Source organism: Tiliqua scincoides, chromosome 7, assembly GCF_035046505.1.
Source record: "Tiliqua scincoides isolate rTilSci1 chromosome 7, rTilSci1.hap2, whole genome shotgun sequence".
NCBI lineage: Eukaryota > Metazoa > Chordata > Lepidosauria > Squamata > Scincidae > Tiliqua > Tiliqua scincoides.
The window spans coordinates 19,633,025-19,654,730 of NC_089827.1; the positions used below are offsets into that span (position 1 = coordinate 19,633,025).

The 21,706-nt window shown below is 45.0% G+C and overlaps 1 protein-coding gene across 1 annotated transcript; it reads right to left on the bottom strand.

Moving 5' to 3' along the window:
* Positions 1-709: 709 nt before the first annotated feature.
* Positions 710-18,749, bottom strand: AMIGO2 (adhesion molecule with Ig like domain 2). Its single transcript, XM_066634369.1, has 3 exons — positions 18,572-18,749; positions 13,196-13,267; positions 710-4,974 (listed from the first exon to the last, which is right to left on the bottom strand). Exon 3 carries the CDS (start codon positions 4,902-4,904, stop codon positions 3,339-3,341), a length of 1,566 nt encoding a protein of 521 aa, XP_066490466.1. The 5' UTR covers positions 4,905-4,974; positions 13,196-13,267; positions 18,572-18,749; the 3' UTR covers positions 710-3,338.
* Between the last annotated feature and the right edge of the window lie 2,957 nt (positions 18,750-21,706).

The window sequence follows — 21,706 nt, forward strand, 5'->3', positions numbered from 1 at the left end:
GTCATCCTCCCCCTGCCTCTTGATACCTGCTGCTGAGGAAATGAGGGCCCCCTTTATTCGGAGTTGTTGCTTAGCATCTAGGTACTCAGTGCCATAGCTACAGGAGGGGCGGTGTGGCAAGTACAACAGGCGCCGCAACATGCCATGTAAGCGGCCCATCCAATCACTGTCGGAGCCATGCGCAGGAGAGGTCATTTGGTTTGGCGTGTACCTGCACATTGTCATCGCTGCCCAGAATGTCTCCAACAGCAAGTAAGGTCTGCTTACACACTGCATTGCGGTGCCTGCAGTATTTACCGTGCCACCCCCTACAACTATACCACTGCGAGTACTGCCTCTGCCCCATGACTCACTAGTTGCTTTTGGTTTCAAAGATAAATTAACAGTGGAATCCAATGCATATCTATGCAGAAGTAAGTCTCACTGTGTTCAACTGGAGTGACTCCCAGGTAAAGTGAGCATAGGATTGCATCGTAAGAATCTTTGGGTTGCCAATCTAGCAACTCCATTCAAGATCGGCATTTAGTGTGTGCTTTCATACTGAATTACACAGTCTATTTAGATCTTCATGGTGTGATATACTGAGTATTCTTGAGGATGAAAAGGGAGAGAGAGAAGAGACCCCTTCCCCATTACTGATGACCTGCTTCAGCTTCTCTCAAGTTAATCTTTTGATTATTCAACAAACCAGAGACTGCAGTTCAAAAAGTTATTTCAGAAAACTTTATTGTTGAAACAAGAGGCTCACACTGAATGCAGAGTAACAGGGAGATTTAGAATGATACGGATTTACTGCAGATTTATAAGTTGCCCTATTGCACAAACTCAGAGCAGGTGACAATAGTTCTTAATCTCAGTTATCAATGTAAGACCTCTATGATGTAGGCCACAAGAGAGAAAGAACTGCAACTAGAGAACAGAAATTTGTCTAAGTGGAACACAGAGAGTTGATATTAAAGATTCGATCCTGAAGTATCCATATGCAGCCTGGATGCCCCCAATCATATGAACTACTGTATTCGCCAGTAAAGGCTTGAAATGAATGATTGGTGCATTCGTGAAACACTGAGCTTGGAATAGAATTGAGTCACACTTAGGCAGCAGCCACAGGTTAATGAAAAGATGCCATCCAGTATGCACATTTGTTATTGTTACATGTACCCCAGATGTATCACAATGTTCCATAACCTTTCATCCAGAAAGGTTCGAAGACAGTTCATCTAAGTTTCATTCAAATAAACAAACAAACAAACATACAGGAACTGTGAAGCCAGCTTGGCAAACAGAATACTGCATGATTAATAGTGGACAGCAACCTCTGCAAGATGATTGCAAATGGCACAAAGCACTGCCAGACTGGCTACCTACTCCCATTTTCCAAGGACAGGATACATCTGCGACTCTGCTGGCACAAGCTATTTGGTGTGCAGTTACGTCTACGTATAGCTGTTTGATCAGAGCATGTTCAACACAGAGGACACCAAGGAGCTTTGATTTATGAGGGCAACACAGCATCTCTTTTGGCAATTCATTTTGTAAAGCAAACTACTCAAAAACCAATGAAAGAAAATGTTCGCCATAAATACCTAATTCTACAGAACACTAATCTTCTTAATAGGAAGGGAATATTTTTGGAACCATTCAACGTGGAAACAAGGACTTAATTTATACCCCTTTCTATCAAATCATGGAACACAAATGTAATTAAATCACTGTACATGGATGCCTTTCAGTATAGACATTCGACAATGAAAAAAAAGAGCAGAATTCTCCTGAATCTTCTAAATAAGGCTGCAATCCAGCAAACTGAATGCAGCCAGACCCCACTGTCAGCTAGAGAAGGCAAAGTCCACCCATTTCCATGTACTCCCCCAACCCCAACTTCATCGCTGATAATGGGAAAGGCCTGGCTGTGCCTCCTATGTTCAGTCTGGAGTCTACTTTTTCTGTTATGGCTCTCATAAGGTCCGCAAAAGTGTTCAAAGTGCAGTAGCCCTGATTCAAAACATCCTAAATTGCACAAATCCTGGTTACTTGGTTTACAAAACTAATTCTGTTTTTCTATTCTAAGATAATTTCTGCTCAAGCCACAAATCACCCAAGTCCATACCAGCAGCGTAGCTGGGGTGGGTATGGGGAGAAGCCAGGGCTGGGTGATGTAATGATGCCCTTGCATCACCGCATCACCTTCTGTGACTCTGCAGATACCCCCTCCTCTATGCATGCATGGTTCTGGCTCCAAAAGTATTTGGAGCCCTACAGGAGCCAAGGCGGGTGGGAGGACCCACTTAGTGGTGCTTCTGTGCACCAAAAGATAGGCGCTGTCACATCCCCCTCATAGAAAACGCAGTAAGTCACCACTCCGCTGTGGGTGGGCAACAGACGCCCCAGCCGCAGCCCAGCTATGCTACTGATCCATATTTAAGTTCAAATAGGTAGGCCAAAGTGGCCATATTCCAGAAGCAACATGGCTGTGGTCCCTTTAAGAACAATGAGAAAAACCGACATTCCACAGGTGCGGCCTTCCCAGGACTGTGCACTAATGAGAAAATTAATACCTGTCGAGCACTGCTCTGTATCAGGTCTCTTGGTGGGATCGAAGGTTACCCCCCTCTTGGAATACAAGCACCTGAAGCTGAAGTGGTTTATGTTGTCATCACAAGCTTGGGCAGACTGTTTTCTGCCATTGTTTTCATTCAGTTAAAGTTGTCATATAATCATACATTCTGTTTCTTGCTATGAAAACCCCAGTAAACAAAAAGGGCAAAAACAAACCCTTCTCCTAATTACTGTAAAAACCCATTTGGGGATATTCTGGTTTGTATAACTTCATTTGTTTCTTTCTGCGCTCAGCGCCTCAAGGAAGAAACCAGAAGTTCAATAAATGGCTATTTCTCTCTCTCTTTCCTAAGCAATAGGAGGCACGCCTATTGTGGTTCTGTTCCCTGATATTATGGTGATGCCAGTTCAACACAGACAAGAAGCCAAAGGACTGACCTGATGGGGAGTTCTCCTAGGCACGCTCCATCAAAGTGAACGGTGGCAATACAGAGCATGTCCCATCAGACTGTACCGTAATTATTTTCAGCGCAAAGATTAAACTGACAGCAGCATATGGCATAATGTGACCTCTTTACAACAGTGACCTACAAAAACCATGTAGCAGAGTGCTCTTCCCCGGCTTTAGTCCCGGCATATATATCCATGGCATGTCCCTCCTCCCAGCTCAAGAAGAAGAACTCAGCCACTTTCCAGATATTTTTAAAAGTCTCCCTTTTAAAAAAAATGCAGGCCAAAGGCAGGGCAGTTAATGGTGCAAATGGAATATAAGCAGCACACTAAGAGGGCGGCATGAATGGTGTGTCCGAGAAAACAGAGTTCATGGAATCAGAGTCCGATTTTATTCGGGGCGTTTTTAAGATACTTTCAGCAATGATGTTCTCATTTGGAAACATCAGTACTTTCCCGTTCTGTCCTGGCTTTGGCTCCTTCACAGGTTCAAGGAACACGACCCTTTTGCCCGTGCTGGCTTTCTTCTCATCCGCTGGAAATTCCACAGGTGGATTGGAGGTTAATATGGATGCATGAGTGTTACTTTGGTTGAGCTTCCTTTTCCTTCCCTTTGACTTACACCGACAAGGGCAGGGAGTCAGGTAGAGATAAAGAAGTACCAAGATAATACTGGCTACACAAGCTGCGAGGGTGGTGAAAGCTGTGTTGAACGTTTCGTGCGACTGAAACCTGTCCACGGTGAAATTGCTCACATTGATCCTCACCTCTATGGTTTCATTTAAGAGTCTTTTCTTGTTTATTGCAATGCAGGAATAAAGCCCCGTGTCTTCATACTGGGCCTCCTCAATCTCCAGACTCCCATTGTGAAACACTCTAAAATGTTCAGTGGTTTTGTCCGGCTCCAGAAACTGATTGTCTGGGCTAATCCAAACAAAGTTTGTACCTGGATCACTGATCTTTGTGTCACAGTGTACAATGAGCCTCTCTCCAACCTGGGCTTCGTGAACAAACCCCAGTGCATGGAAAGAGCCATTGATGGTGCTCTCGGAGCAATTCAAAGAGTTGTCTTGCAGTAAAGGTAGTTTATGGGGGCTTTTGTGGTCTGACCGCAACACACAGGTGTATTCAGTCTTGAAATCCTCCACTGAGCTGAAGTGTCTGAGATACCAGAAGCTCAGAATGGAGTAAAGAGTGCAGTCACAATAAAAGGGATTCCCATGAAGATAAATTCCACTAAGATGTTTGGCTGGCACTAAGCTTATGAACTGAATGGGTATCGAGCGAATGCGATTGTAAGAAATGTCTAAGAGCACAAGTTCTGACAGTTTATGTTTCCCAATGTACAGTTCTATTGGGAACTGCGAGAGAGCATTGTAGCTCAAATACAGCTTCTGCAATTTGTAGATTCCTCCAAAGGCAGCAGAATCAATCTGAGCAATATGATTGTTATAAAGCAGGAGAACTTCCAGCACTCGCAGTTCCTGAAAGACAGGACTACCCAGTGACTTTAAGTTGTTGGAGGATAAGTCTAAGTACCTGACGTTTGAAATGACGGAAAAGCTCCCAGTCGAAATACTAATGATACTGTTATGGCTGACAATGAGGGTGTTCAGTTTTTCGAGCACGATGGGCATCCAGTCATGATCCAGCACCCCAATTCGGTTGTGACTGAGGTCCAGCCTTTTGATGTGCTTGAACAGCGTTGATGGTACCCTGGAGAGGTTTTTGCCAGTGCAGCTCACAATGTCACTAGCACAGATGCAAGCAGCAGGACACATTCCAGAGACACCGCAGCATACGCTGATAGCGAAGACCAAGAGGCATACCAGTTTCTTGCAGTTCACCTTACGAATGCTATCTGGAGATGAAATGGGATGCCACACTGAAGACATGACTGTGTTTTAGCCGTCCCCCACTGCTCCTTGCCACGCTTTATACATGTAGTCAGCTTTACGGCAATCACTGTTAAAAGAAAGATAACACAAATATTAGCACCTAAGAAGCACACAATTTTGTATGGTGGCATGCTTAAGAATCGTTTGGAGGATGGTCTAGGTAGCTTCAGAGCACATTAAACTGATGCCCAAGAGCAGATATTAAATTAAACTGACGCCCAAGATCAGACGCTCAAGATAATATCAGACTGGCCAACCCCAGAACCAGTCTCAAGAACCACGTAACCATTTTAGGGCACAATCCTAACCAACTTTCCAGCACTGACCTAGCCGCAATGCAGCCCCAAGGTAAGATAACAAACATGCCCCTACCCTGAGCAGGCCCCCTTGATTGCCTCCCCACTGCAAGATGCAGTGCACACCACATTGGCACAGCTGTGTCAGTGCTAGAAAGTCAGTTAGGATTGCGTCCTTAGTGAATTAGTCCTAATTGTTATAAAACAAAATGATTTCTACACTGAGATTTCCCGATTTGAATTTACTTCCAATTATTTTCTCCACCTACCTGGAAATTCTAATGCTACAGATCTGTCATTTTCCACCTCTGTTTTACAAAGATCTGTGGCCGAAATCAACCTTGGACTCAAGTACACAGTGTTCTGTAACTAAAAACCAGGTGCCAAGTATCAGTCTGTGCTATTATATTTCCAGTCACTGAGTAGATCAAATACTATATTTCAAAAAAAAGTAAAGTGGAAAATTAAAATACTTGTTTTAAAAAAATAAAATAAAAGGCCTAGGCTATCAAGAAAAGCTTCCCCCAACCCCAGTTAAGAAAATGAAAGAGCTACCAAATGGACTGAATGGGATGCACACAGTTTGGTTCATCCAGTAACTTGTCCCATTTGTTTTGTAATGAATGAAAAAGGACCCAAACAGGATCAATTGAGACCTGTTTTTCATTCACACTGAAATGAATACATGCCCCTCTATGTAGGGAGCAGTAGCATTCCTGGGGGGGGGGGAAGGGTGCAGTACTAAATTTTGCAGGTGCCTCAATGTGCCATGTAAGTGGCCCTTCTCCCAAACCTTTGGAGATATTCCAGATACACTTTTGCTTTGCACCGGCACTGGAAAATTGGATAGGATTGGGCCCTCAGTCTCCTCAGAAATAAAGAGGTAACAAAATGCATGGTTATGAGAATACCTCATAGGAAACAGTGCAAAAGAGAGCGACTAAGATGATTACTGGGCTGGGGCACCTTCCTTATAAGGAAAGGCTATGGGTCTCTTCAGCCTAGAAAAGAGACTCCTGAAGGGGGACATGATTGAGACAAACAAAATTATGCATGGGAAAGATAAAGTGCATAGGGAGATGCTCTTTACACTCTCATATAACACCAGAACCAGGGAGCATCCACTAAAATTGAGTGTTGGGAGAGTTAGGACAGTCAAAAGAAAATATTTCTTTGTTCAGCATGTGATTGGTCTGTGGAACTCCTTGCCACAGGATGTGGTGATGGCATCTGGCCTGGACGCCTTTAAAAGGGGATTGGACAAGTTTCTGGAGGAAAAATCCATTACGGGTTACAAGCCATGATGTGTATGTGCAACCTCCTGATTTTAGAAATGGGCTGTGTGCCAGTTGCAAGGGAGGGCACCAGGATGCAGGTCTCTTGTTATCTGGTGTACTTCCTAGGGCATTTGGTGGGCCACTGTGAGATACAGGAAGCTGGACTAGATGGGCCTATGGCCTGATCCAGTGGGGCTGTTCTTATGTTCTTACCTCCTCCCTAAGAAAAATGAAATGCCTCATCACTTCATAAGTCTTTGAGTGGCTTCCTCGGAAAGCATGCCTGCAATGTCAAGTGCCACATTCAGCTACATAGCTAACATAGCACCGACTGGTTCCGTTTTCCCATTGCCTAGCAACTTGTAGAGTCATTAAGAGACAGCATAAGAGAAGTCCTGTGTAGGTAACAGTCTTCATCCTTTACAGAGACAGTGCAAAACAAAACCTCCTCCTACAAGGAGGCCTCCTACATTTTGCAATTTACATTTATTTCATTATAACAAACTTATTTTGGACCTCCAAACACCTCTCAAGGCATATATACACATTTGCTTTGGTCTGTTATCATTCAGAGCTCTGTTATCTGAAATGTTTCGGGAATCTCTTCAGCCAGGGCTTCAGTTGACATTGAAGTGCTATGTAGTTAGCAGCAAAAGACATCTAATTAGGACAGCAGGCTAGATTGTTTTTTCTTCCCCCAATTCCGTGCATATCCTTGTGCACAAATACTTGTGCTCTGTTGAAATTTCCCTTCACTTCCATCAAATCTCAGCTATTCCTAGACTGAGTCACTGCACAGCTGTGTACAGTCTCCTGAGGCTTCTCCTGACTGGTCAGAGGGTGTCACACATTGGAGGCACAAACACCCACATATGCCCAAGGCTTTCTGGGACACAGCTGCCTGCGTTGGCAGATTTCTCCCTTAGCCTATGGCAATACCCACAAGCATTGTTCAATGCATCTTCAATTTGCGTAAGTATAAGACTGTAGATTTCCAAGGGCTTTTCAGACTCCAACAGAAAAAAAATGAAAATACAGAAAAACCGGGGAAAGCAATACAGTTGGACAGATTAGCAGCCATGGCCTGCCTTAGATTTGTGAAGCCGAGTGCAACTGTTCTATCAACATTCTGATCTGAATCCTTTCCTGTGTATAGATTACCAGTTTTTTCCCCCAAAATGTCACATTCACATTTCAAATGTAATTTTGCTCTTCATTTAAATGACATTTTGTCAAAACGACAAACTTTTATCGTTCATGACAAACATTAATTGCAAACTTTCAATACTGCCTTTAAATGTTCAAAGCCTTGATGCTGGAAGCTGCAAACACTAAAACGTTCCTTTTTTCAATTAATTGCAGTTTCAACCGTTTAAAAATCAAAATATAACTAATTAGCACCCAATCCTATTCAACTTTCCAGTGCTGATATTAGTTAAGATATAAGTTAAGGGACAAATATTCCCTTAACTTGAGGAGGCCTCCATGATTCCCCTCTTCCACCACAGCATGCAACATGTACCTCATTGGCATAGCTGTAACAGCCATGACAGTTGGATAGGATTGGGCCCTAAAATTTCTAGTCTCAATAATAATGTTCAAATTCAAGGTATCATGAAATAAATTGGAAAAGAGCAAAAAAGCAGTCTTGCTTTTACATACTGGCCTTTTATCCGAGATGAAAAGATGCTGGGAGTGTTTATTGCTTTCCTTTCATCATTTTCTTCCAAGATATTTGACAGTTGACATGGAAGGCTTACAATTTCCATAGGTTCTGAATTGTCCTGATATGTTTTAATTAATAAGTAGCGTTATATATTTTATCAGCTGAATTACACTGACACTGACATCTGAATTGAAATACATATGTCTAACTCTCTTTTCACTTAATAACTTGTAGCCCAGTCCTATGGTTCCCAACACCCACGGCTCCAGTGGCACCAAAATGGTGACCACCAGATCATATGGGTGCCAGGATACAGCCGGAGGTCTCCTCGGGAGAAGGGAGCGTTTGCTCCCTTACCCAGGATAGGCAGCAGCTGGTGGCAATGGGTCTCCTCCACTCTGCACCCGCATTTGAGTGGGCGCAGATCTGAGACCTGCACTGGGCTGCCCAGGCCTGGAGAAAGGCTAGGATACAGTGGTAGAGCCTGCCATAATCTATGCCCTGCTTCTGGGCTTGATCCTCCCCTTCCTGTGCCCCATTCCATCCACTCCCCACGCCATGAAAATACCACCGGTATTTTCAGTATTGCAGTAGCACCACCAATCGACCTGCGCAATGCTGAGGCTCGATACCAACTGGTGCTTGCCTTGAGCCAGCAGCCCCTCCTCTGCAGGTGCCATGGATGTGCTTTATGGCACATCTGCAACACCCAGCGCTGCCGCTGAGCAAGAGTGCCAGGACTCTAAGCCCTCAGGATTGGGGTCTTGGAGTCTTTGTCCTTATTCATAATGCAAACGAAGCTGCCATTGTGAAATTCCTTGCTCAGTTATACAATTGGTATATTTTGATTTTTTACTGGAAGGTTAATTTTCAAAGGTTATAAAAAAAAATCAGGAAAAGCTGTATTTAAAATACTAAAATATATAATTTTTATACGCATAAAATAATATGTTGATAATATTAAAATAAAGCTTATTCTTTTGAAAGTCCTTGCATTTGTACTTGCGACGATCATAGGAAACGTGAAAGCTTTCTGCAAGGGTTCCCCCCCCCTCAATAAAATGTTATTTGCTTGAGCTGCCATTGAAAAAGAATCAGGAATATTATGACTTATTTTCTTTGCTTTATTGGGAGACTACGAGTAGCTGAATCATGCGTACGAGGAGCATTTCCAGCAGGCAGTTCTTTTATTGCAAGGGTGGGGAGATAAAGACTGGAGGTGTTACAACCAAACCAATTTTTTTTCCAAAACGGTTTTCATAAAAGACAGCTTGATCTCTTGGATAACGGCTCCTATAGTACATGACTAAGGAAGATTATTATTATTATTAGCTGGCAACCTTCAGTCTCGAAAGACTATGGTATCGCGCTCTGAAAGATGGTTCTGGAACAGCGTCTAGTGTGGCTGAAAAGGCCAATTCGGGAGTGACAATCCCTTCCACACAAGTGCAGTCTGTCCCTGGTCTGTCTCCCTGGCTATGGGCCTTCCTTCTTTGCCTCTTAGCCTCAGACTGTTGGCCAAGTGTCTCTTCAAACTGGGAAAGGCCATGCTGCACAGCCTGCCTCCAAGCGGGCCGCTCAGAGGCCAGGGTTTCCCACTTGTTGAGGTCCACTCCTAAGGCCTTCAGATCCCTCTTGCAGATATCCTTGTATCACAGCTGCGGTCTACCTGTAGGGCGCTTTCCTTGCACGAGTTCTCCATAGAGGCGATCCTTTGGGATCCGCCCATCATCCATTCTCACGACATGACCGAGCCAACGCAGGTGTCTCTGTTTCAGCAGTGCATACATGCTACGGATTCCAGCACGTTCCAGGACTGTGTTGTTTGGAACTTTTATTATTAACAGTATTTATATACCGCTTTTCAACAAAAAGTTCACAAAGCGGTTTACAGAGAAAAATCAAATAACTAATGGCTCCCTGTCCCAATAAGGCTCACAATCTACAAAACAGCACATGGATATAAAAGCATCATCTAACAGGGGCTGGTTTATTTATTATCTTTTAAAAGGATCGTAAAACAGAGAGGGTTTTCATACTGAAATTTCTAGTTAAATAAAATGCAAGTGACATAGGGCGCAATCCTAACCCAGCACTGACATAAAGGCAATGCAGTTCCTAGGTAAGGAAATAAACATTCCCTTACTTTGAGGAGGCCTCCATGACTGCCCCCCCACTGCAGGATGCAGTACACGTCCCATTGGAACAGCTGTGCCAGTGCTGGAAAGTGGGTTAGGATTTGGGCTATAATCTTTCAACCTGTATTATTTACTATATAGTGGGTGGGTGTTCTCTTTTTTCACTCTTTGTCACATTCTGAAGCTCTCTGAGCATTTTCCTTCAGTACCCCTTGCTTTCTATATACCCACTGATTTGCATTAAGTGGATTTGGGATTGCATGGAATGGCCCAACCCTGGAGCAAAATTGGGCAGGAATGCCTTTTCATTCATTCTTATTCCATCCTACCTGCTGGGCTGGGTTTTGAAATCTGGATAGCTGTAAGGATTATGCAAATAGGGTAGCATTGTTTGACAAAGCTCTACTCTTTTCCACAGTCCTATATAGGGATATTAAAGTATTAAACAAAATGTCAGTGAACTATCAAAGAAGGAGATACACTCTACCATATGATGAAATTGGTTATCAAACAACCATTGGAGCTATGCAGTGAACAACATCCAGCCACATATTTGTTTTTATTTGATTTAGATGAGAAAAAAAAATATGATTCCAAGTCTATGACGAATAAATAAAAAGAATAGCTATAGGCAACTGCTTTGCACTAAAATTGCACTAAAATTCACTAAAAGGGAAACAGAGTGGGGGGGCATTGGGGGTGGGCACCACTTCTGCAGCAGCTGTAACCCTGCAGCTGTGTCCCTGAGCTCCCATCCACTCCTTCACTGTAAGCAGATCCACAAGCCAAAGAGCTCCTGGAGCAGGCCAGCTTCCTCCCGGATGATAAGGAATGTATGCATTCCTGGGCCTGGTACATGTGGCTTCTGGCAATAGTTGCTGCCATGTGCCATGTGCATCCCGTGTGGGCAGTGAGTCTGGGTGAGATTGGAAAATGTAAGATCCCAGGAAATTTGCCAGGAAATTGCCAACCTTGAGGCAAAATCCGGAACTGGAGTCCTTGAGGCAGTTCATGGCTGAACACAGTCACATTCTGGCAACTCCTGCGACGCCGCTGGAACCAACCGTATTGGCTTCTGCCTTTCCATTGGACCATTTCAGCGATGTGGGAGAGGGGAGATTTGCTGCATGGGAAACAGTCTATCCTCCATATCTACTTTTCCCAGGCTTCACGCTCTGGAGAGGACATTCTGTTCCAGAACCACCATTCATACCATAGTCTTCCAAGACTGAAAGATGCCAATGCAGGGTTGCACTAAATTTAGAAATGTATGTTTCTCAAGGTTTGTTCTCTGCCATACCGCTTCACATGGTTCACCTATCCAAAATGCCATTGGAAGCAACTGGTGATATCATTGCCAGTTACTTTTGAGTTGGGAGGCCAGATATGATGCTACAAACACCAGTAAAAGGCTCAGGGTGGACAGAAGGGCTTTTTCAAGAGCAGAAAAACATGCTTTGGAGCTCAGCCCACTGAAGCTAGTCTCCTACCACTATTTGTGTCACATTCCAGGTCTTGTTGCTAGGCGGCAGGTGTCCAGGGTCCTGCAAGCTGGGCCTAGGAGAGGGGGTAAAGGGGGTAATTTGTACCTGGGCCCAGGATCAGAAAGGGGACCCAGGAGCCAGAGGAGGGGGCCCAGAAATTTCCTGGGATCTTACATTTTCCACTCTCACCCAGACTCACTGCCCACACAGGTGGCACATGGCAGCAACTACTGCCAGAAGCCACACGCACCAGGCCCAGGAATGCATACATTCCTTAACAGTGCCGCATCTGGGAGGCAGCTCTTTGGCTTGTGGATTTGCTTACAATGAAGGGGTGGATGGGAGCTCAGGGACACAGCTGCAGGGTTACAGCTGCTGCAGAAGTGGTGCCCACCCCAATGCCCCCCCCACACACTGTTTCCCTCTTTGGGAAAGGGCCCTTAAGAAACTTTGTACCCCCTGACAGAATTCCTCTTGGAGGCCCTGCCTACAAGTACCACCAAACACCACCTCAACTACCACTGGTGGTACCTGTACTACTGGTTTGGAAACACTGTCTTAGGTGGAAGAAGACAGTATTTTAAAAGCAAAAAACAATCTGAACAGACACATTTTGATACTTAGACAATTTGTTTAACCATCTCCCACACGTAACCATGTCCAGGTAATTAGCATCCTAGATGCATTTCATTTTGCCCATTGCCCCTTCATTCATCAAGCAACATCACCCCCATGTTCCCTTGACTGATTGCCTGTAACTGCTAGTTATGCTCCCACCAGTACTAGTTAACCATTCCCCCTCTCCTTTTCATACACCCCCCCCCCCCGTAATCTTTGTTGTTTATTACACTAGTAGTTTATTACAGTAACTTGTAGTGGGGGAGAAGGATCAGGGGGAGATTGAGCTGACATTATCACTGGTTCTCCAGTAGCTAAACTGGGCCTAGAGGGGTATGATGGCTGTAAATGCCTTGATCCTCACACCCATAATACGGCCCTTCCTGAAAACAGGCTGAAGTGAAATGGAACTAATACCCAGCTCAACTCTGGAAATGTGCATTTGTGGCACATGAATGCATCTGTGTGAACCCTACACACAAGCCAAATTTGTACTGATCAATGCTATTGTAGGCTTTGCTAGGGCACTGGTGGTGAGGAACATCCTTGTCTCCATGCATCTTGAGTGGCTTTCAATGGAATAGGAGAAAAATAAGAGTGATGCTGAGTCAAGAGGAGATGCTGCAACAACCTGCGATTTGGTGCTCATTGGGGTCACCGGTACCTAGCAATGAAAGCCATCACTTAGATACCCTTCCATTCTTTCATGCCCCAGCTAAACTCCCCTCTTTCCTACTGATACGTCTTCCAATTTCATGTCTGGACATTCACCTGTTGCTGGAGACAATACAGTCATGAATAACACTCACCCATCCAACATAGGGAACTGTGCTGGAACTGTGTCTGCAGCGTGTCCTGTTCCGTGCAAACTGACTCTCACCCTGCAAGGAAGAATAGAGCATGAGTTTTTGGATGGCAAGAGGCAGTAGATGATGTGCAGAGCCTGGTTTTCACCAACAAAAGGCAATGTGCTTGTCAGTGCCTTTACCTTGGTGGGAGCATACCTGCATTTAAGAGTTCATGGCCAGTAAGAGTCCCTTTATTGCAAATGTCCTGTGACTTGCTGAATTAGGGTGGTTCATAGAGAGCAGGAGACATTTTTGCTATGGGTGTTTTGAGTGCAGTGCAAGCCCAACTATATTCTTGCAGGGAGCATGAATGGAAGATGTGCAGAAGTTCTACTTAGAGGCGTGGTGTCCTCTTCCTCTGGTATACCTGTGAAGGGTGTTTTGTCCTTGAAGTCCCTATTGCAGGGGCAGAGTTGCATTGTGGGTTCATGAGTTGATACTGATAATTTAAAACTCGGTGACAAAAATTATTTTAACCACAGTGTCTTTTCTAGTGCTAGTGTTCTTCCACATCGTTTTAGATTGTGAGCCCTTTAGGAACAGGGAGCCATTTATTTATTTGATTTTCTCTGTAAATCACTTTTGTTAAAAAGCAATATATAAATATTCTTAATTCTTATTATTTTTCATGTTACTTCGTTCTGTTTACACTTGAACTTTTAAAAGGATACAGGGAAATTGTTGGACCTCTGTTTGTATTGGGTATTGAGACAATCTTCAAGTTTAAGATGCCTAAACTGAAACACATTATCGGACAGGCATTGTATCAATAAGATATTGGGAATGTCGTATCCGTGGCCCTTATAAAAGCTAGAATTGCACGTGGAGATTTTGCATTTATAATTGGTAAGCAATGCTGTTCAGCTTTAAATTAATACCATATGGAGATAATTTTCAAAAGAGTGGGTTTCAAGAAACAGGAGTTAACAAGCATCATTTAATCATTTTATGGAGTGATACTAAATACAACTACTGTATGTATTTCTTATTAAAATATTCCCTATGGTGTTGCATATTCTGGTAAGATAAAAAGATCAAAATGAATATGTACATTTTGAATGCACTGAAAACCAAACAAGAAAAGAAACAGGAGATGGAAGAGCACACGTCCATCATGATATAACATAATCCCAAAAGCAGAGGCTTAAATAAATCAAGCTACCAAAAGATTTTGATACAGGAGGGAAAAGCAGGTTTGACAAATTCATTGAATGCAAGAGATTAAGTTAACAGGAGAATTGCACATAATTGCACCCTACATCAGCCTCTGCTGGAATACTGTTTGTATCCAAGAAGGATACACGATTGCAAAAGAAAGCAATGAGGATTAATAAAGCATTTGGAATACATTCCAAGACTAAGCATGACCCGGAGAAAGTTAAGTAAACTGCTTCAGTCCACCCATTTCAATGAACGTTGACTGCAATCCTGTACACACTTACATGGCATTCCCACTTTACTCAACGGGACTTCTTCCTGAGTAGAGATGCACTGGATTGCACAGTTAATCGTATGCTCAGATCTCCAGAGCATGAAGTCCATGGGGCTTAAAAGTGCTTACTTTGAGACTGTGATTGTTTCTGTTGTTATCTATGCTAAAACATTACAAATCCCATGTCTACAAAAACTCTCATTTCATACTCAGGATAAAATTGTTTGCAATCCTCTCTCTCCCCGTCTCTCCATGAACATGCTACATTTTTGTCCCAGTTCATTATTTTGTGTTATCTGAAATATTTTGCCAAGAACGGAGCAGTGACTATAAAGAAAGTAAAAACAGCTTAGCAGCTGTTTACTTAGCAGAAAGTCAAAACAGCTTAACAGCTCAGGTCTATTTTGGAGGCAGGGGCTTGAAATGGGGCAATACATGTATCATGAAATAAGAGCCACTTTCTGGGAGGGCTGAACCACTGAGCCCTCCAAGGTTTTCCAGGCAATGCTCACACATTTTCACTATATTTCAAAAACACTTTTTTTTTTCTCTTTTCAAGTGGTTCTAAATATTCTGCAGCAGGTTAAAAGATCTGAGCCCAGAAGTTCCTTCTAATGTTTAGCACATGCAGCCTGTCCCATGATTATAAATGCATATATGGCAGCAGTTTCTCAGTGCACCAGAAGTCTACATGGGTGCTGTGGGTGTGGATCCTGATATACTGTCAAGAACCCAACATGCAGTCCCATGTACCTCTTTAAGGTGGTATGCCCGATCTCATCTGATCTCGGAAGCTAAGCAGGGTCAGGCCTGGTTAGTACTTGGATGGGAGACTGCCTGGGAATACTGAGTGCTGTAGGCTTATACCATAGTCTTTCGAGACTGAAGATTGCCAACCAGTGGATCTCATCCCACCCTCCCTCCCTGGTGGAGAAGAGAATTTGGAAGCTTGCTGATACATGCATTTTCAAAGAATGGGGTTTACTGTCAAAGAGGAAGGCACATATAGAACTATGCACATAGGAAGACCGTGACATAGGTCTAGGCTAGGGCCAGTGGATCTGTGCAGCACATGCACCATACATTCCACTGTAAATTCCACATTATAAATTCTTCTAAAAATAGAAGGTAAGGACTCTATACATAGAAAATATACATTTTAGCATGCTGAGGAAAAAAAAATAACTGTGGTAATTCTCCAGCTGTCAAAATTCATTTCACTTGATGTAGAAACTGAATGCTGATGTGATCATCAGGAATGGAAAAAAGATCCCAGGTGTCTGCTTGCTCAGTCAGATGGAAAACTGATGCTAAAGCACACAAGAATCTGATATTTTTTTTCCCCTAGCCCTGGAATCTTAATATTGGTTTAATATAGGGTTAGCCGACTGATTACAAATGAATTAGTTAATGAGCCATCTGCTTTTTAAGCAATTAAACTATTACATTTATGTCTATCTGCAGGTTGTGAGAATATTTAAGGATGTAGTTGCTTCTAGGCATGAGAAAACTTGCAATTTAATAGACAAAATACTATCACTCATTGTTAGAAGGTAAGATAGTATGTTATATTCTCAGTATTCTGGGAACGGACAACTAGAATATTTTTTTATCCCAGTATTATGGAAGATCTGGATATAAGCAACATATTGACAGTGATTTCAACTGAAATGCTGTCAGGTTCAATTGCTTTTAGTTCATATTACTAGAACAACAGCTATAGTCATTTCACCCAGAAAGGAAAAAAAGGAACACCCGCTAGCTTTGGAAAAAAAATAGGAAGAATGTAATATGTATGGTTCTCCATCTGGCACAAGGAAGGAATTGGTAGGTTTGTGCATGGCAATGTGTTTTGAAACATCAATGCTACCAATTCATCAAAAGGCAAATCTGATCGTGAGATGACACCTTTAGGCTGCAACTTAAACCTGCTGAATACCTGAGCATAAAGTCCACTGCAACTGATGGGACTGACTTCTGAGTAAATGTGCTTACTTGGGACTGGAGCAGTAAGTCATTAATCTATAGTTTAGTTCACAGGTGCACCTCCAGTTTGCTAGATTAATTAAACATCTCTGCATTTTACTTACATCTGGGTCATCACACACATTGCAAAAAAATTTCATCAATGGAGACCTTACAGGACATTTTATAGAGGGCTGCATTTACTCTAGTATCTTTCCAGGTCATTTTGATGTCATTGTTTACACAGTGTTACCATGTAAGCAGGTATCACATCAACACTTGCAGATAGGAGTTATTTGTTTTGATGCCAGCGTTTTACTGGCATGGTTCTTCGCCCTGACTTTCTGAATAAGATGCACTCCTGTCTATGCACAAGAAAAGAGACTGCATTCAAAATCACACACGGATTCTGACATTTGTCTGCATTCAAGCTGGATACATTTCAGTGACACAGCTAGAGGGGCACAAAGCACTAAGTTTTGCAGGGAGCCTCAACGCAGTGTGCAAGCAGCCCCTTCCCCCTTTGGAGTCAGCAAGTGCCTCCATTTTGCTCCCACCTCCTGGAATGGCTCCAAAGGGTAGGGGGAAGGGCCGCTTGCATGTTATGGTGTGGCTCCATGCAAAACTTAATACTTTGCCCCCTTTAGCTATGCCACTGATACATTTCTCCATTTTGCTCTGGAGCAACAGTATCCATCTGTCATAACCTTTGTGCAACTTCCTGTCAACTAAAGTTCATCCCATAGCCTGCCCAAAGGCTTTTTAACCATCTCATGGTGACATCCCACCATTCGCCCATCTCCATGGGACTGGAGATGGCTGGTGTTCCACCGCCTCCCAATTAGTGAGCAAACGGCTGGCCTAGCCATGCATCACTTCCTGATTCTCTTGCCACCCAGCCAGGGTTCTCATGGTCTGCTGAGTTCCACTTTTGCCATTCTTCCTTTTCCGGTTCCCCCTTCAGCACTGGGGCAGTTGACCTGCATTTCTTCTCAGGCCCACTTCAACCTCTAGCCAGCCTGTTCCTCCTCTTAATTCTCTGGGGAGTGCAGTAATTGACAGCTGTCCTTGATTACTTTCTCCCCCCCCCATCGCTTCCTCCATGCATTTTTCCATATCATTCATTCTCCCACATGCCTTTAGAAGCTGGAAGCCCAAGGCTACCTTGGTTGGCAAGTGAGCCACTGTACATCACAGTTTCAAAAGCCCAGTGATGGGGGGGGGGGGAGAGGATGGTGGTCACCTCATGTTAGAGGAAAGACCATTCTGTTCTCGGAGGCTGTGATTTTTTTTGGGGGGGGGGAGGACTGTACATCTCTCTGACTGTACATCAGTGGTGTAGCCAGAGGGGGTGCAAAGCACTTAGTTTTGCAGGGAGCTTCACTGTGGTGCGCAAGCGCCCCCTCCCCTTGGAGCCATTCTGGGCGGGGGAGCAAAACAGAGGCGAATGTAGAGAGGAAGGGGGGGCACTTGCACGCCGTGGTGAGGCTCCCTGCAAAACTTAGTGCTTTGCACCCCCTCTAGCTACGCCACTGCTCCGATTCACGGGCAACCCCCCCCCAGCCTCCGGAGTTTGCTCCAATGATGCTCTTCTGGGGGCTGCTGCTGCTGCTGGTCCCCGGGCATCTCCTTCCCCGTCCTTGGGGATCTGCCTTCATTCATCATTTCACGTCAACAGGGAGTTTCCCTTCCAAGTAGCGGATCCAGCAGGTTTTTCCCATACTGGACACGTGTCTACATGGATCGTGGGGGCTCGCCGGACACGCGTCAACGAGGATCGTGGGAACTCGCTTCCAAATGATCACGTGGAGGATGGCAACAGAGCAGGCACGATCCTGCGCTGCCCAGGGCGTGTGAACGCTCCCCCCCCCCCGCAAGGATGTAGGGTTGGATGGCTTGGGGGAAAGCCAGCCAGCCAGCCAGCGCGCCCTGAGTCTTACCGGGGCTGCAGAAGATGCTGCCTCCCTCGACACATGGCAGGGCCCCGGGAACAGTCGGGGCCGGGAGGGGATGCCTTCGCCTCGCCCGCCGCCGAGCATCCTACGCGTGAAGTTGGAGAGCTGGAGCGTCAGCGGTGGCAGACCAGCGCTCTGAGCGCTCCCTCGACCCTCCCCGGGCATCTGCTCCGCCGCCTCCGCCCACCTCGCCAAGCCGGATTGGCTCCCCCAGCCGTGTAGACACCGCGAGCGATGGGATTGGAAGAGCCAAGTGCGTTTGAACCGCTTCCGACGGTCCTGGCGCCCGATCGCGCTTGGAAAGGCTCGGGCTCCACCAGGCAGAAGAGTCGTTGTTATTCATTGCCCCATCAGAGACTCTGCGACTGGCAAACTCCAGCAGAACTTGGATGGGTGGGGGCCACCTCCTGATTTGAGGCGTCGAGGGCGGATGCCACCACTACATCCTGTAGCAAGGAGTTCCGCAGACTAATTACTCGCTGGGTAAAGAGGATGAGTGCAACCTCCTGATTTTAGGCTTCTAGGCCAGATGCCACCACCACATTCCGTGGCAAGGTGTTCCACAGACGAATTACGTGCTGGGTAAAGAAATATTCTTTTATGTCTAGCTTTCCCAACGTTCAGCTTTAGTGGATGTCCCCTGGTTCTGGTGTTGTGTGAAAGGGGAAAAAAATATTCCCCTATCCGTTCTATCCATCCCCTGCATAAACCATCCCCACATCCTGTGGCAAGGAGTTCCACAGTATAACCACATGCCAGGTAAACAAATATGTTCTTTTGTCTGACCCAACTCTGCCGACACTCAGTTTTAGTGGCTGTCCCCTGGTTCTGGTGTTGTGGGAGAGGGAAAAGAACACCCCTCTATCCCAGCGATTTTCAGCCTTTTACATGTCACGACACACTGACAAGGCACTAAAATTCTCAAGGCACACCATTAGTCTTTTGACAATTGACAAGGCACACCATGCTGCTGGTGGGGGTTCACATCCCTCAGTGGCCCTATTAATAATCAATATTTATTTAATAAATAAATAAATTCGTCAATCTCCCACTGCACACCTGTGGATCACTCTCTCTTCTGGCTCTGGGCAGGACTTTGGGGGGAGGGGGGTTGGGCTTGCTGGGCCCAATTCCCACCATGGTACCTAGGGAGAAAGTCTGACACGCCCACCTATGCTCTCTCTCTCTCTGGCCACCATCATAGTGGCTACTGGGCCACCTCCTTCCTGCACTATCCAGAGCACATGGAGAGAGAGAACGGACTGAGCCACTGCTTCAGGTTAGGAGTGCATTCGGAGCTGACCCCGTAGGGCCCAGTCCTCCCCACTGTGTTGCCTAAGAACTTTCTAAGGGGAAAAGGCAGTGCTGGATTTAGCTAAACAAGCTACAGTTTTAGGGCCTCACAATTCACAGGGGGATCCCCCATTTTGAGGAGGGGGGCTTTTAAAATTCTACGTGTGCATGTAAAATGTAGACCCTTTTTTTAACATTTTTAAACAACTAGTGCAGCAAATTTAGTGTTATTTTTTTTAAACAAGGGACCTCACAGTTTGAACAGGGGCCTTCAAGCTTTCTGTAACATAGGTGCCTCACCAAGTCTAAATTTGCCCCTGCAGGCAGCTGAGAGGAAGCCATGGTGGTTGCTCCTTCTACGCCCCATTTGTCCAGGCCTCTCTACTGTGCTCCCTAAGACAGGTGGGTCAGAAGATGCAGAAGCAAGCACTTGCAGCACCTGTGTCTGCAGACAGCAGCCCTCACATCCTCTTGCTCCCCACCTGTACTCTTCCCCTGGCTGGCCCTGCAGTGGAGGTTCTGCCACAGTCACTTGCAAGGAGAGCACCAGTGAGGGAGGGGAGGAACTGGTGACTTGGCATGTGCGCGCGCGCTCGCGCTCTCTGGACAGCTGTTGTGGCTTCCTCTGGTCTCTGTCTGGACAGTGCAGTTGGCAGGGTTGGCTTGCTGGGCCCGATCCCCCCCAGCACTCAGAGAGACAGCATGGGTGAGCAAATGGGGGGGGGGCTGGACTGAAGCTGCTGCTCCTGCGCTCTTCCTCCTGCTCAGAAACCCTCCCTACCTGGTTTCTACCTTCCCTACCTGGTTTCAGAGCACCTGGTCTGAGTGGGAGGCAGTGTTGCAAGGGGGCAGTAGGGAACTCAAACCCAATCCAACCTCCCAAGGGCACTTTGACCTCCACAGCAGCTGGTCAGTGTGACCTCCTGTAAAAGAGTTTGAGGGTTTCTGGTGTTATGATGCTCCGTTCACACTTTCACCATTTACCTGGTGCTTCTGGAATGTGGTTGCCGGAGCAGAATTTCAGGACTTGCAGCCCAATTCTAAATGGGTCTATTCAAAAGTAACTCCCAGTATGTTCAGTGGGGCTTGCTCCCAAGAAAGTGTGCATAGGATTGTAGCCTACAACTGCAGTTCTACACAGACAGGCTCCTTGGGACTTTCTTTTCAGTAAACATCAGGTTCTGGAATCTTGGAATCTAAAGCAACAGCTATCTATGAGCGACCCATTCAGAGTCTGGCAAAGGAGGTGTGAGCCTCTGAAACTGTGTAAGCCACTGTAAATTTGCTAGTCTAAGGTGTTGAGGATTCTCTTTGTGACTGTAGTTAGCAGGTTAACACCTCTTTGGAAGATATCTGCTATGTACCTGGACGTGTAACAGAAGGAACCATAATTAGATAGCATATATTTCATTCGTATTTATGAGATTTAAAATGTATATTCGATTTGTACATTGATTGGAAATGTGGGTTTTGTAATTCTTTGTTCAGTTTCATTTACACATGGAAAAGTGTTACAGAAATTATTGATGAAAAGTAACTTTAATAAATGCATGATACTCTGAGGGACTTTTCTTGGTTAAGGGTCTTAAGGCAGGTGATATGCACATCTCTTTGCATCTTATCCTTTTTTGAAGACATGTGGTGCTTCTCTCAGCTTCCTTCTTCCATTCCACTTGGCTGCTCTACTAGAAAAGAGGGTGGCAGAATGAAGATGGAGCATGAGGTAAGTAAGGGCAAGGTTAGGTGTCTGAGGGTGCAATCCTAACCCCTTATGTCAGTGCTTTCCAGCACTGGCGTAGTGGTGCCAATGGGACACGTGCTGCATCC